This window comes from Eublepharis macularius, chromosome 15, assembly GCF_028583425.1.
Source record: "Eublepharis macularius isolate TG4126 chromosome 15, MPM_Emac_v1.0, whole genome shotgun sequence".
In the NCBI taxonomy this organism is placed as follows: Eukaryota; Metazoa; Chordata; class Lepidosauria; order Squamata; family Eublepharidae; genus Eublepharis; species Eublepharis macularius.
In genome coordinates, this window is record NC_072804.1 from 21795727 (window position 1) to 21811195 (window position 15469).

The following is a 15469-nucleotide window of genomic DNA, read 5'->3' on the forward strand; positions in this document are numbered from 1 at the left end:
ATGGCTTCTAGACATGGTAACTTTGTCCAGAGGTAGTCAAGCTCTGAATACCGGAGCTAGGAAGTGCCTTCAGGGCAAGTTGGGCTCGGCTTCTAGGCCTTGTTCATCGACCCTGCGAGGGAAATGGATGCTCAACAAAAGGGATCTTCTCTGGACTGAGCCAACAGGGCTTTTCTGACTCCTTAGAGGTCTACATGGCTGCATCCAAAATTCTCTTCCAGATTAAACAAGAATTGAAAAAAGGCTAATGACAAAAACTGCAAGGGGTTCAAGTAGCAGAGGATTTAAACTTTGGTTCCTGTGGAATTGGTATAATGCAACACCGGAGGATAATGAGAAGTAGCAGGAGCCGGTCAGCAGCAGAACAAATTCCAAGAACAATAGACATTTTGTTCAGTGAAATTTTGGCTGCTCATCATAAAATGCAGTTGTTTCGGGAACTGATCTGAGGAGGCAAGCCAGCTCCTCCTGGATTTGCATCTGTTCTGAGCTTCCCACCTCCTTCACCTTTGTGCACTATCAAAATCTGATACACAGGATTGTTTGTTGGGCAAAACAGGAGAAGTTGTGGGTGGGGCAGAGGGGTCCTACTCCCTCTGCCCTAAACAAGGTGGGTTATCACTTTGAGGGTGGAGACCTGGGTCGTTTCTAGACGGCTTACCTGCAGCCGCTCCATGCCGCAACGTCGCGGATCGTGCCGGGGAAAACGCGAAATATCGCGTTTTCTCGCGCGAGTTTTGCGGCATGGAGCGGCTGCAGGTAAGCCGTCTGGAAACGGCCCTGATCCCATCAAAATCTCCTGCCAGGCTCAGTTGGAAAGCTGCATGCGCTCAGTCTGTAGCCCCACACAATGGTTTTGCCTTCTGCAAGAGTGGAACCCCCTAAAATGGAGAACGCACTTGCAACGGCTGCAGCCTGCGACCTGACTGGTAACTGGCACTGCCAATTCCGCATCATCCTGTTGGGTGATGCCACCGTGGGTAAAACATCTCTGGTGAGGAGCTACACAGAAAGGTGCTTCCTGCCGGATCCCCCACCGGTGCCCCACCGTGGGTGTGGAGTTCTACAGCAAAATGATGGAGCTACCACCGGGCATCAAGGTGAAGCTACAACTGTGGGACACAGCTGGTGAAGAAAGGTTCAGGTAAGAGGGGACAAAACCACCACCCCTCCATGGCACCAGACTGCGACAACAGCAGTTCTGGGTTCCTTGACTTTGCTATGCCCTTTTCTTTTTTTAAGATATAGACTGTTGGTGTATTTTTTTTATTGTCATGTTGTTTTATCTATAAGATGCAATATACAAAGATATCGTTACAATTTCTGACTTTTTCTAACATATCCAAATTGTACTTAATACAAATAAACTATTTACATCATTTCTATTCTTATTATCCTCATTGTGTATATATATATTATTTACTATAAAACTTAGAAGAAAAAATAATACAGAATAATTAAAACTATATTTATTTAACTTTATAAGCTTAAGATTGTTCGATATGATGTTTTAAGGGGTTGAATATTGATTGTAATGAACTCAAAAAAGGGGAGCCATTTTTCCAGAAAATTTGTTGAGTTAGGAAAGTTTACTTCTTGGTATATTTTATCATTGATCTGTTCTAGTATGAAGTCGTCCCAGATTTAAAGACCCGTTTGGAGGGTTATGTGATTTCCATTTAGCTGCAATTACACTTTTAGCTGTGACTAGTAGATTGTTTATGAGGTCATGTCTGATCTGGGGAATTAATAAGTCGTTCCATTGATTGAGGAATATTGTTTCTGGTTTGAAGGGTATTTTATACCCTGTTATGTCTGTCTTGTATTTGGCTTATCACTTCTTTCCAAAAATTTTCTGTGTTTTGGCATCTCCTCCAGCAATGAACAAACATGCCAAGTTCACTGCATCTTTTACAGCAAAGTAAGGATTTTGTTGATGAAATCACTGACAGTTTTCTAGGGGTGAGATACTATCTGGTTATTATTTTGTATGTGTCATGCCTTCTTTGAGGGCTTTCCCTTTAAGGTTACCAATTACAACTGATCTCGCATCCAGACTACAGTTCTCTTCGTCAGACGCATGTTACAGAGACTGGTCAAATATAGAAGAGGAGGAAGGAGAAGGGGAGGAGAGAGAAGAGGCAATTAGGGGGGGGAGGGGGAGGGTGCAACCAAAACATTCCTTTGCTAGTATATGTAAACATCTCCTTTTGGTGTGTGGATCAGTTGGCTTCAAAGGACCTCCTCTGATTCTTGGGTGTGACAGCGAGTCAGGACAAACATTCACATAAGATATGACATTTAGTTTGAGCCAGAGTTATAGCTTTATGAGAGGGGGAGAAAAATACTTTCTCTCTCTCTCTCTCTCTCTCTCTCTCTGTGTGCGCGTGTCACTATTTTTTGTTAGGCATAATTTTATAGACACCCCCATCTCTCTCTCTCTCTCTTTTTAAACTGAAAAGCCACAAATGCTGTAGACTTAGACTTCCATGGGGAAGGGAAGTGGAATGCTTCCTTGTGAAAAATGTTCCCGCACATACAAAACTAACATAACAAAGAAAAGATACAAGTTTCCCTGACTGGTGTCTGCTATTCACTATACAAAGGAGCTTTTAACCTACAGTCCTTTTTCTATTCACATACACCGTCTGTACACACCATTAGTTGCAGTTTGTGGGGTTGCCCCTAAATGTACAATAGCAACAACTAATAAACCTGGAGATCTGTCCATTGAACCTTGGTGATTTGAGTGCTGGCCTGACTAAGGAATCTTTTTTCCTTCCTTTCCCTAAGACTGGAGTACTGCCTCCGCTGTCTCAGCAAGCTTTGATTGATTGCTCCTGGGGCTTTGGAAACCATGCTTGTGATGGCGGCGAGGAGTGGTATGCATACGAGTGGATCATGAGACACGGCGGAATTCCGAGCACAGAATCCTACGACTCTTACCTGGGCCAGGTGAGTCCACCGGTGACTTGATCGCCCTCACACATTTTTATCTCACAATTCCCCCAAGAAGCTGAGAAACATATGGTTCTTCCTTCCCTCATCTTGCAACAACCCTGTAAGGTAGGTTAGGGAGATAGAGAGTGACTGGCCCCTGAGTTACGTAACAGGGATGTCAGACCACCTGGTGTGCCTGGGAGCTTCGGGGACAGGGCAAGAGTTGGACTTGATGTTCTGCTATAGGCTGACATCACATCAGGGAAAAAACCTGGACATGATGTCAGCATGTCAGTAGACACTTTAGAAACTCTATGCTAATCCAACTTCTGGTTTGGATTCATGGCGACCTGATGTTGTTCAGTTAGCTGAGCAATCAAGGGCTTCTGTTAAGGCAGATCAGGTACACTGGATACCTGCTGCCACTCTTCTACAGGGAGAAGAGCTAGGAAGCTATGAGCCCCTGAGAGTGAGCGATCTTGGTGCAGGGGGAGTCCTGAATCAAGGATTCTCCCAGCACCTTGAGGTCCCCTCAGAGATGGGCAAGCTGTGATCGCTGCAGAGCCCTTTTTGAGCCAAAACTTGGCATAAGATCGCCAGAATCCAGACTTCTTCAACAGATTTGAGCAACATTGACTAAAAGAAGCAGCACGAAAAACCCATAAAGGACAGATCAAGGTAAAGATGATTATCTATTTTCGGGACTAAAATACAAAAGAAAAAAACATTAAAAAGTTAAAGTAACTCAAGGATACAGTAGAGTACAAGTTGAGGAAGGAATCTGGTGGGAAAATTAAGGAATTTAATGAAAATTGAAGTGATAGATGAGGAAAAACAAGATTGTTTATACATACCTGTGGTTTACAAGTGTTGATAAAGAAGCCGCAGACGGGGAGGGAGCACAAGAGAAAGTTGAGAAACATTGTGAGACAGAGGGAGTGATAGAAGAGCATGAATCTGTGCCTAGAGAGGAGCCGAAAACGACTGAGTTCATATAGTTGCTACGAACAGGAAGGAATTAAGAAGGAGGAAGCTGCGAAACATCGCGAGATGGTGGAAGCCACAGGAAAATAAGATCGTGTGCCTAGAGAGGAGAGTAAGGTCGGGAAGGAACAGGAAATAACCAGCGACCATCTTTGAAAGGGAAAAAAGAAGGGTAGAGATTACCATAGAGAAATTGCGCCTGACATCTTGGTGAGGTCAACTTTGGAATTTGTTAAAAATAAGAAACAAAAAAAAGGACTGAACAAATGAGACGAAGAAGTTGTTGTCTGAGTTAAGGGTTAAAGGCTAATTTAAACAACAGAACTCAGAAATAGGGCCACAACCTGGAGCGGCGCAAAAGTGAGTCCAAGGATGAAAAAAGCAGAAAAACAAGAATGGCAGGTAGCTATGGAAGCATTGGAGAAGAAAATGTTGGAAGGCACAGAAGAAATATGCCAAAAGATGGGAGAAAAGTTAATTGAAAAATTGACCAAAAATATGAAACAGTTGATACTGGCAGAGGTGGCAGAATTAACAAAAAACATAGAGGAAATGAAGCAGGAACTACAAGCAACAACACAGACAGTGCAAGAAGTGGAGCAAAAGACCAGCAACTTAAGTGAAGAGAACCAAAAGCTTCAAGAAAGTGTGGCAGTGATGGAATGTAAAGCAACGGAGACCCATTTGAGAATGAGAGGAGTGCCAGAGACCTTAAAGCAAAATGTTCAGGAACAGGTAGCAGGAGTACTGGCAGAGCTTTTAGGAAAACACCCAAAGGACATAGAAGAAAATTTGGATTTGGTTTACAGAGTGAACTCAACTTATGCACAAAAAAAAAACTTACCAAGAGATATAATTATACAACTGACAACAACCAAGAAAGTTAGAGAAGAAATCCTGAGAAAACACTACGTTGACCCACTGGAAATTGAGGGGAACAGAATCAGAATTATGAAAGAACTGTCCAGGAAGATATTACAAGATCGAAAGAAATACAGAGAATTGACTGAAAAGCTGAGGGAGAAGGATATCAGATACAGATGGGAAATACCCGAAGGTTTGAGTTTCTTCTTCCAGTCTACAAGAATCAGTATCAAGGCAGTAGAGCAAATGAAAATGTTTTTGAATGAAAACCAAAAGGACTTTGCGGGACCTATCAAAAAGTAAACATTATGGAATACAAATTGATTTCTTGGAATGTTAATGGACTTAATTCACCCCAGAAGCGCAAATCAGTTTTTCATTGGTTAAGGAAACAAAAATGTAATATAATCTGTTTACAAGAAACACACATTAAAGAACAGGATAGCAAATTTTTAAAAAATGGATTGTTGGGAATAGAATTTTTGGCATCTGCAAAACAAAAGAAAAGAGGAATTATGATTTATGTAAAGCAAGAATTAGACCCCAAAATGTTTTTTAGGGATAAGGATGGAAGGTATTTGGCGGTGGGAATAATGCTGAACTTCAAAAAGACATTGGTCTTAGGAATTTATGCACCTAATGGTGCTAAGGATGGTTTTTTCAAAGAAATAAATCAGAACTTAGACCAAACGACATATGATCAGATAATGTTGATGGGAGATTTTAATGGAGTGGTTGATCTGCAATTAGATAAACAGTCAAAGAAAAATGGAACCCCAAGGTAAAAGACTTTACATACTACTCTGCAAGACATCAATCTTTTTCAAGAATAGACATGATTTGGACTACAAAAGACATTAGCTTATTGACAAAAAAAAATGAAATGATGCCAAAAGTGAGCTCTGACCATAATCCAATGGCATGGAAAGCTTTGACGGGTTTTAGAAAATTTAGATGGAGACTAAACAAAGACCTACTTCAGAGACAAGAGAATGTGGACCATATTCAGAAGGAAACTAAATATTTTTTTCAATATAACATTGGTAAAGAGCTGCCAATACAAACGGTTTGGGATGCTTATAAAGCATTGATCAGGGGTAACCTGATCACAATGAATAGCCAAGAAAGAAAGAACAAAGAAAAGAAATTTCAGGAAATCCAGGAGAAAATAGCCAAGAAGGAACAAGAATTAAAGAAAAGACCAGGAAAGAAGAAAATATTACAAGAAATCAGAATTTTACAAGAGCAACTGAGGGCCTTTGCAAGTAAGGAATTAGAATGGAACTTAAAAAGATTGCAACAAAAATCTTTTGAAGGAGTAAATAAGCCAGGGAAATTTTTAGCCTGCCAACTAAAGAAAAGGAGGGGGAAAAATAATTGGCAAATTTTGGAAGATGGGAAAGAAGTAGTGGAGCCCCAAGGAATAAAAAGAGTTTTTTACAAGTACTATGCTAAATTATTTCAAAAAAAGCCAGTAAGTAAAGAAGAAAAAGATTGGTATTTGGATAAAATGAAGTTACCTAAGATCTCAGACTCCATGAGGACAACTTGGAATACTCCAGTTACCGAAGAGGAAATTTTAAAATCCATAGATTCAATGAAAGTGGGCAAAGCGCCAGGTCCAGATGGAATTTCAGCTAAATTTTATAAAATTTTGAAAAAAGACTTGGTGAAAATTTTACAGGTGTTGATGAATGAGATAATGGGAAAAAGGGACTACCAAATACATGGAATGAAGCAAATATATCATTAATTCCAAAGGAGACACAGGCTCTAACAGATGTTAAAAATTACAAGCCTATATCCTTGTTAAATAACGATTATAAGATTTTTGCTAGAGTCTTAGCGGAAAGACTGAAGATATTCCTAATGGATTTTATTGGAGAAGAGCAAGCTGGGTTTTTACCTAATAGGCAAATAAGGGACAATTTAAGAGTGGTTATTGATGCAATAGAATATTGTGACAAACATCCAGAAAAAAAGGTGGGTTTTTTATTTGCGGATGCAGAGAAGGCCTTTGACAATTTAAACTGCGATTTTATGTTTGGAACAATGAAAAAGACGAGGTTGGAGCAAGAATTTATAGAAGCTATAAAGGCAATTTACCAAGACCAGCAAGCGACACTTTGTATAAATAATGATTTGACAGCAAAATTTGACGAAAGAAAAGGTACATGTCAAGGATGTCCACTTTCACCTTTGTTGTTTGTCATGGTTTTGGAAATACTGTTAAGACAGATAAGAGAAGATCAGAGTATCAAAGGTATAAGACACAGAGGTTTCGCCTACAAATTCAGAGCATTTGCAGATGATGTGATGTTTATTATTGAAGATCCGGTTCAGACATTGCCATTACTGTTAAGTAGGATTAAAGAATTTGGGGACTTGGCAGGTTTCTATATTAACAAATCAAAATCTAAATTGCTCTGTAAAAATATGACGAAAGTGAAACAGGTTGAATTAATGAATATCACAGAGTGTGAGGTGGTTCAAAAAACAAAATATTTGGGTGTAGAACAAACAATGAAAAATATAGATCTATTTAAAAATAACTATGAAAAATTGTGGATTCAATTGGGAAAAGATATGATAAAATGGAACAAATTGAATTTGTCACCGCTGGGTCATATATTGGTTGTAAAAATGCATGTATTGCCAAGAGTGATGTTTTTGCTACAAACAATCCCAATTGTAAAAGAGAAAAAGCAATTTGATAAATGGCAAAGAAAACTACTAAGCTTTGTATGGGTTGGGAAAAAACCAAGAGTTAAGATGAAAGTACTGTGTGACGCGAAAGAAAGAGGTGGCTAACAATTACCAAGTTTGAGAGTATATCATGAAGCGATATGTTTGACATGGTTAAGAGATTGGGTAAATTTATCTAACCACAAGTTGTTAGCTTTGGAGGGTCATAATAATCTTTTTGGTTGACATGCATATTTATGGTATGATAAATATAAAATGGATGGTATGTTTCAGCATCACTATGTAAGGAAAAATCTTTTTTCATTTGGCAAAAATATAAAAAATATGTAGAGGAGAAAAGACCTTTATGGATTATCCCAGCAGGACTGATAAAGCCATATACAGACTATCAAGGGAAAGATTGGATAGCATATAAGGACCTACTGATAATAGAAGGGAACACAGTCAAAATGAAGAAAGAAGATCTACCTTTTAAATATGGATGGTTACAATACAGACAAATTAAAGACCTATTTGAATCGGACAAAAGGAAACTTGGTTTTAGAACCAGAAATGCAGAGTTAGAAGAACTTCTGTTAGGAGAGGGAACAAAGATAATTTCTAAGTTGTACAAATTGCTATTGAAATGGTATACAGAAGACGAAGTGGTTGATTCAAATGGTGAAATTGGCATTAAATTTTAACAAAGAAATTACAATGGAGGCATGGGAATATTTGTGGAAATTACAATGGAGGCATGGGAATATTTGTGGAAAAATACTATGAAAATATCTACATGTATTAATTTAAAAGAGAATGGATATAAGATGATGTATAGATGGTATCTAACACCAAAAAAATTAGCAAATATGAGTAATGCTATGTCAAACAAATGTTGGAAATGTAAACAACAGGAAGGCTCTTTTTACCATATGTGGTGGACTTGTGATAAGACAAAACAATTTTGGTGTAAGATGTATGCAGAAATGCTTAAAATTATGAAGGGCGATTTACCGAAAAATCCTGAAATGTTTCTGTTGGGACTCAATATGGAAAATGTTAATGTAACAGATAGAACATTATTATGGTATATGACTGTAGCAGCAAGATTACTATATGCGCAATATTGGAAACAAGAAGAGATACCGGAAGTTGAAGAATGGATACAAAAACTGTTGTACATGGTGGAAATGGGTAAGTTGACCAGAAAATTGAAGGAACAAAGTGCAAATGAATTTTTCAAAGACTGGGGAAAACTTAAAGAATATCTAGAAAATAACTGGGATGTAAAAGGCCACTTGTGGTCTATGGATAACTTTTAATGTCTATGTAAGAACTTTACCTTTGAAATTAAGGAGAAAGAATAGAATAGAATGTTTTTAAGAATTAAAAGGGTTTTAGTGCTGTTGGGGGTCTAGAGAGAGCGGGGAGGGAGGGTGGGGAATATATACTTCAATAGGTAATTGTAAGGTAACTGATATTTAGAGAATAAAATGAAAGTTGAATTTATATGTAATACTTATTGCAACCTAACCAATAATTTTTTTTCAAAAAAAAGAAAAAGAAACTCCATGCTAATCCCATACAGTTTCAAGAGCATCAGCTGACATTGTATCTGAGGTTTTGCCTGGACAGGATGTTAGCACAATGTCATTGCCACTCCCCACTGTTCTCCTGCAGGCATGGAAGCGAGGGATGGGAGGTCTTCAGTAGGAGAATGACCATCCAAAGTAGGCGTGCGGCATCCCTACTGCCCAGGGAGATTTGTTTCAGAAGGGATTATCTGGTGAGATTTGTCTCGCCAGGCCTAGTTCAAACTCTAACCACAATGCCACACAGCATCGGATGTTCCAAACTAAAGCCATGTGATCTGGGAACAAGTGCATACATATCTGTCCAAAACAGTGCAATTTAATCAGAGTTATTACACCCTTCCGTATCCAATGCTTAGGACTGCACTGCAATTTGTCCACTTCTTGTTTTCTCATAGGAACAACCCCACCACCACCCATGGACTGGGATTGACAACCCTAATAAAATAAAAAAATTTAAAAAATTATAAAAACTGCTACTAGCATGATATCACTTCTGGGAAAACTCAAAACTGATGTCATACCTCTGTAGGAATTGGCCAAAACTCTATGGTAAAACAGACTCCCCGCCATGGTCTCCCATCGCCCACTGGTTGCTAGGCCAGCCCAAGCAACCGTACTGTGGACACTTTGGCAATTCTGAGATCAGGTAGTAGGCACAATAACAAGATGGCTGCCACAGTGAAGGGACCAACCACAAAATGGCTGTTTCTAATCACAAAACACTGGGAGGTTTTACAAAACAGGAGCTTTTTAGCCAAACATCCTTCTGTGATGGAGACAGCTGTTTTTGAGTTGGTGCTCCCTTGAGATGCAAAGGGAGATGGCATCTTCTGAAGCAACTCTTACTCCTGTGAAGTGGAGGAAAGCACTTTGGGGAATAACCATCTGGGCACCAGGAAACATACTGGGAATATATTGGCAAGTCCCACGGTGCCCATGGGCACCACCCGGTAGGAAATCACTGTTTTAGGGATCTGGCAAACCTAATTATGATCCCCCAGGTAGCCCATTAGATTCATATCTTGCACCCAGCATTGGCAGTTTAAAAATCAGATGGAATCTCTGAACTGTAGGCTCACAGCCAGATCTACAAGAGCTTTTTCACCCCCTTCTATTGTACTTGCTTTCCAGAACGGCTATTGTCACTACAACCAATCAGAACTGATGGCAAAAGTCTCTGGCTATTTCAATGTGGAATCTGGAAATGCCACGGCCCTCAAGGCTGCTCTACACAAGCATGGCCCTGTGGCTGTGAACATCGAGGCCTCCCACAAATCCTTTGCCTTCTATGCCAATGGCATCTACTATGAACCAGACTGTGGTAAGTACAATTTGGCTCCTGAGCTTGAGGTCTCTTTGGTGGGTAGAAGTTTCGGTGGGTTTGACTCACACTATAGAAAGCTTCAATAAACTTCATCAGTAAAAGGGGGACAAGTCTATGGCTCCTTCCACGTGGCATGCCCCCCCCCGCCCGGAATACATCATCCTTCCACATTTTTTAGAATTTCTAAGCATGACTTGCAGGGCTTTTTTTGTTTACATTGGATCAAAGGAGAACCTCCTCATCCGATTCAAAGGAGGAAATAGGGGGTGGTGATAAGCAGAGAGAGTCCACGTGGACACTCTATCCATAGCCAATCCAGGCAGGGATATGGAGCTAAATTTTGTCTTCAAAATGGCGGAACTAAGCTCTGTATTCCTATCCATGCCCCCTTTAACCCTTTAGCAGCGTCTCTTGATGGAACCATTCTAAGTTTTCTTTTCCCCTAAAAGATACAAGGTTTCTTGTCTGTGACAGACTTCTCCACACTTTCCTAGAACATGTAAGCTTTGAATAAAAGATTTAGACCGGTTGCATGCACTTGTGAATAGCATGTCTTTGCTCTGGTTGGGAGTTTGCAGAACCTGTGAACTTTGTACAACAACCAAGATTGAAGAGGATTGTCTTGGTCTTTGTGAGGAACTGTAAGATCTGGAAGCTGTACGACATGATAACTACCCCATTCTTTCCACATCATCTTTTGTAACCAGAGGACTAAAATCTTTGTGGGTTTTTTTAAAAGCCTGAAATCTTGCAGAGCCCGGATTTGATCATTTGTCCCAACGTTCTTGCTTCTGCACAGTAAAGCCACTTGAATGACTCCCCTGCCAACTGGTATTTCATTTTTTATGTTTGCAATAATAGACCAGGTATGGTCTATTAAGGCTCCTACTTCTCTTTCATCTTTCACGATCATTTTGAAAGACTTTTTTCTAAAGGGAGGAAATGGGGCAGATACAGTGGGGCCGCTAACCTCCTCCTACCCTGCCATCTTCCTGCTTTATGTATTGGAGGAAAGGCAGGGGAGGTCAGAGCTCCTCTTCTCGGTCCTTCCCCTCTAAAAAGCAGCCCTGAAAGATGAGTGTCTTTTGAGCGCAAGATGATTGCAATAATAGTCCAAACTCTTCTCAAAAATAAGAGTCCTGAACTGACTTCCCCCTATTTTTTCTTCCAGGAAATCACACCGTGATGTTGGATCATGCAGTCCTAGCTGTGGGATGTGGGGTTCTTCAGGGGGAGAGCTACTGGCTTATCAAGAACTCCTGGTCCACCTACTGGGGAAATGATGGCTACATTCTCATGTCCATGAAGAAGAACAACTGTGGGGTAGCAACTGTGGCCACCTACCCGATCTTGGCCCGACAGCCCTCAAGAATACAGCTAACTAGTCGATATGCAACTGACCTGCTAACTTTGGAAGTGGCAACTGAATAGTATTTTGTAAAACCTCAACATTAGAACGGAGTTTCTTGAACAAGGGACTGCCCCTTCAGGACTATCCATGCTATCATACAGCATCGTATTGCTGTATGCTCTAGTGAGCCGGATCCTGCAAACCATCACGTTTTCCCCAGTGCGAGGGGGAAACTCCTTGCAGTGGGGAAAAGCAACCTCATGGTAGCCAGGCCAAAGCATCCTATGGAATTAACGCATTGCAATTTGGCCTAGATTGTGTATTTTCATGACTCGGCGTCTTTATCCATTTACTGTTTTGACAATTAATACAACTTTCATTGGCCATCATTGAAGGGGAATTTCATTTGAAGTACTCTGTGTTTTGTTCATTACCCCTCTTTCAGCCAAAACACAATCAAGATACGAAAAGCAATGGGTTTATTGTTTACGTTAATAAATCCATGACACATCCACCATTTTAGGCTGAAATGTGTAAGGACCAGTAGCATTGGAGGGCTTTATATACCCTTCAGCCTCGATTGTTTACAGAATAATTGCTATTTGTTTACAGAATAAAAGATCAACGTTTAGGATAAAACCCTGTCAAAATGATGCATACACTCTGTCAGAGTGATGCAAAATGATACATTTCCCAGAGAACAGGATATTTGACAAACTTGAGTGACAAATGAATTCTACAAACATTTGAGAAGCTGGAGCCATGTATCTGATATATTCCTTGGGAAAGAATTCATTCAAGGTTGAAATCTGACTTATCTAATTAGAGTAACCAAAACAAGGCAATGTTTATACTTTGTTCAGTGATCTTTCTCACCTACCCCTTTCTGCCAAGCAGGATATGTGACACTTAGAGCAAGCCTTTCTTACTTGTTTACATGTTTTGTGTCCTGGCAGCTTTGAATATATGCTCAGAACAAGATTTTATGAAAAGGGGCCTAAAAATCCTTTAACAATCATGATCATCTCTAGGTCATGGAAAGAGATCGTATGCACTTTGTTGTGAGGAAGGGAGCAAGGAACAGCTGCGGCCAGTCACCAGAAACACTCCAAAGTTGGGGATCTGAATTCCAGGGAATTCTATTTAGTGGTCTGTCCATTCCAGACCACTAAATCCTGTCTCTCTTTCTGTGTTTTTCTGCAGTTGTTGATTAATGCAATAAATTGTATGGGGAAAGCACCTGCAGTACGTTTCAAGGTTATTTTCTTAAAGAATGTGTTTCAAAGGACAGAGACAAAACATTTTACACATTCAGCACCAGAATTCTTTATTCGGTACCAGCTGGAAAACTCGGTTTCTGAGATCAGAGTAAATTAGCAAACAAAATGTACACAGATGATAGGCTAGGATTTAATTTTGTTTGTTTGTTTGCAGAGCTAGACTTGCTGTATGAAAAGCTGACAGTCTATTCCCAGCTGAGGCCAACTTGTGACTGTAGCTTTCCCCCCTGCATGTGTTTTTGGGCACAAGCCCCTATGAAATTTTATTCTGCAAGCCACATTAAAACAACATTGCTCTTGGACTGTAGATTTCCACTGCAATGACCAAAGCGCTTCTGATCAACTGCAGAGGGCTCTGAAATGGGTAGCTTATGAGTTCTACACGCGGCTGTCCTTGAGCGATGTGCAGACATTTCTAAATGTTTTATCCAGACGAATGGATCAAACGTTCTCTCTGCCATCTAATCATGAGCTATAATTCTCTCCACATAACCACCTCATAGGGAGAGCTCTGCTGGTTACCCGGAGCAAATTATGTCCTTCCTTATTGCATCTTGCTTAATAGCTGGGCACTGGCCTCACATCCCTCCTGTGCACAGCCTGCGATTCACCGTCTCCTTTTTTATTCTTGTTGATAACTACAATGATGCTAATGAAAGGACATAAAAGGAGCAAGAATTTCCCCACAGGGGCCAAGCAGATGCCCTGAAAGCCCCCAAAGCCTATCCCCCTTTTAACACCCCCTAGCAGGGGGTATTCAGAGGTACTGTTTTTGAACACAGAACTCCTCCTATTTTGCCATGGCAACAAATAGCCATTAATATATCTAATACAGTTTTAAAGCCATCCAAATTAGTGGCCATCAGGCGTAAGTGAATTCTTTGAAGAGGCACTTTTTCATATGTATCCTGAATCTACTACCAATCTACTTCATTGGGTTGTACCAAGAAATGTTTTCTCTCAGCTTTCTCTATGTGGGAAATAATTTTTAAAATCTCTATCTTATTCCTCCTTAGTCATATTTCCCCCTAACTAGGCCATAGGCCAAGAGCTCCAAAATGGCACATGGGTATCAGATACAGTGGCAAAACGTCTTTATGTTTTTCTGAAAGGTGTATGCCTATGTATTATGTTTTGATGTGATAACCCATTCTGATTGGTTGCTTAAGCTTTTTATGATGTCACTGAGATGGCCAAAGCCAATTTTTCTTACCGTTTCTAATTTGAGCTATAACGTTATTCAAGTGACCAATTTCAAATTTTACAAAAAGAAACTCCCCTCCTAATGCTAATAATGCCTCTATTCTTTGCCATTTTTGTAATATAAGCCATAAATCAAAGGAAAAGTTTGGAAAAAAAATCCCTTTTTTAAGGTTTATGGCATTTGGCATTTTCTAATCCAGATAGTCATGTAAAGTATATTAGACAATTGTAGCAAGACAATGTAGACTTAGACTTTTCAGAAAAACAAAAAACCTTTTGCCACCTTACCTGATACCAGCATCTAGTATTAGATGTTTGGTCCATGGACTAACAGTGCAATCCTAAACAGAGTTACACCAGTCTAAGCCCTTTGATTTCAGTGGGCTTAGACTGGAGAAACTGTTTAGGATTGTACTGCAAAACCCGAAATTCTTTTGCCTTTCTTTTTAGGGAAAGTGCTCCAACACCTTGATTCTTTTGGGCGCCCTTTTGTAGCTCTATCATTACCTTTTTGGAGATGTGAAGACCAGAAGCATTCCAAATACAGTTACACCTCAGAGCAGGGCATCAGGAAACATCCCACACCTTTTCCCAATAGTCCAGAGCACTTCATACCAATACTGAATCTACTCAGATTCAAGACCAGGTCTTTTTTCCAGGTATGCTATAAAAAGGTACCAACATACAACGTCCAGTAATATAAAAGTTTCTGGGTAAATCATTTTAAAGGGGGTTGTCTTACATTTGGGGCCATCTTCCTTTTATGTAAATTCAGTACATTGTTGTCTTATACTCTTATTATACCATGATCTGTGGCTCTCCAAGGTTCGGTCAGTCGATCTCTTTCTCCCACATGCAGCCTGAATAAAAACAGACTCGGAATTAGGATTAAGAAGTTTCACACCAAGAAGGATTTGGGATTTCTTTGTTGTCTATTTTAAGCAATTTGGAGGGGGGGGGGTCTCCCCACCCGTTTCAGGTGTTAAGTAGTTTTGCATAAGTCTTTGATTTTGCTTACTTTGATTTTTGCACAATCCCATTTCAATTCCTGCATTTCACGCCCATTTGCCACTACTACTTTTATTTTCATATTTTCTATGTAAAATGTCTGCGTTGTTTAAAAAACAAAACGGGCTGTAGCCCTGAAGGTTAATACTGGAACGAAATCTTAAGGGTCTAACAGACTCCTGTTTATTTCTACCTGAGTTCCTTTCAGGTAAACCACGGACACTCAGCATGCCAC

The 15469-nt window shown here is 40.0% G+C and overlaps 1 protein-coding gene across 1 annotated transcript; it reads left to right on the forward strand.

Annotated features, from left to right (window-relative positions):
- The first annotated feature begins 886 nt into the window (after positions 1-886).
- Positions 887-11823, forward strand: LOC129342901 (procathepsin L-like). Its single transcript, XM_054998860.1, has 4 exons — positions 887-994; positions 2794-2955; positions 10200-10389; positions 11564-11823. Exons 1-4 carry the CDS (start codon positions 887-889, stop codon positions 11821-11823), a joined length of 720 nt encoding a protein of 239 aa, XP_054854835.1.
- Positions 11824-15469: the final 3646 nt, after the last annotated feature.

Bases quoted from the DNA above. Each gene is read 5' to 3' on its own strand.
- LOC129342901 (XM_054998860.1), top strand. From the start codon at position 887: ATGGAGAACGCACTTGCAACGGCTGCAGCCTGCGACCTGACTGGTAAC. The intron at 995-2,793 runs GTGAGGAGCTAC...CCTTTCCCTAAG, and splicing joins CCGTGGGTAAAACATCTCTG to ACTGGAGTACTGCCTCCGCT. The intron at 2,956-10,199 runs GTGAGTCCACCG...CTTGCTTTCCAG, and splicing joins ACGACTCTTACCTGGGCCAG to AACGGCTATTGTCACTACAA.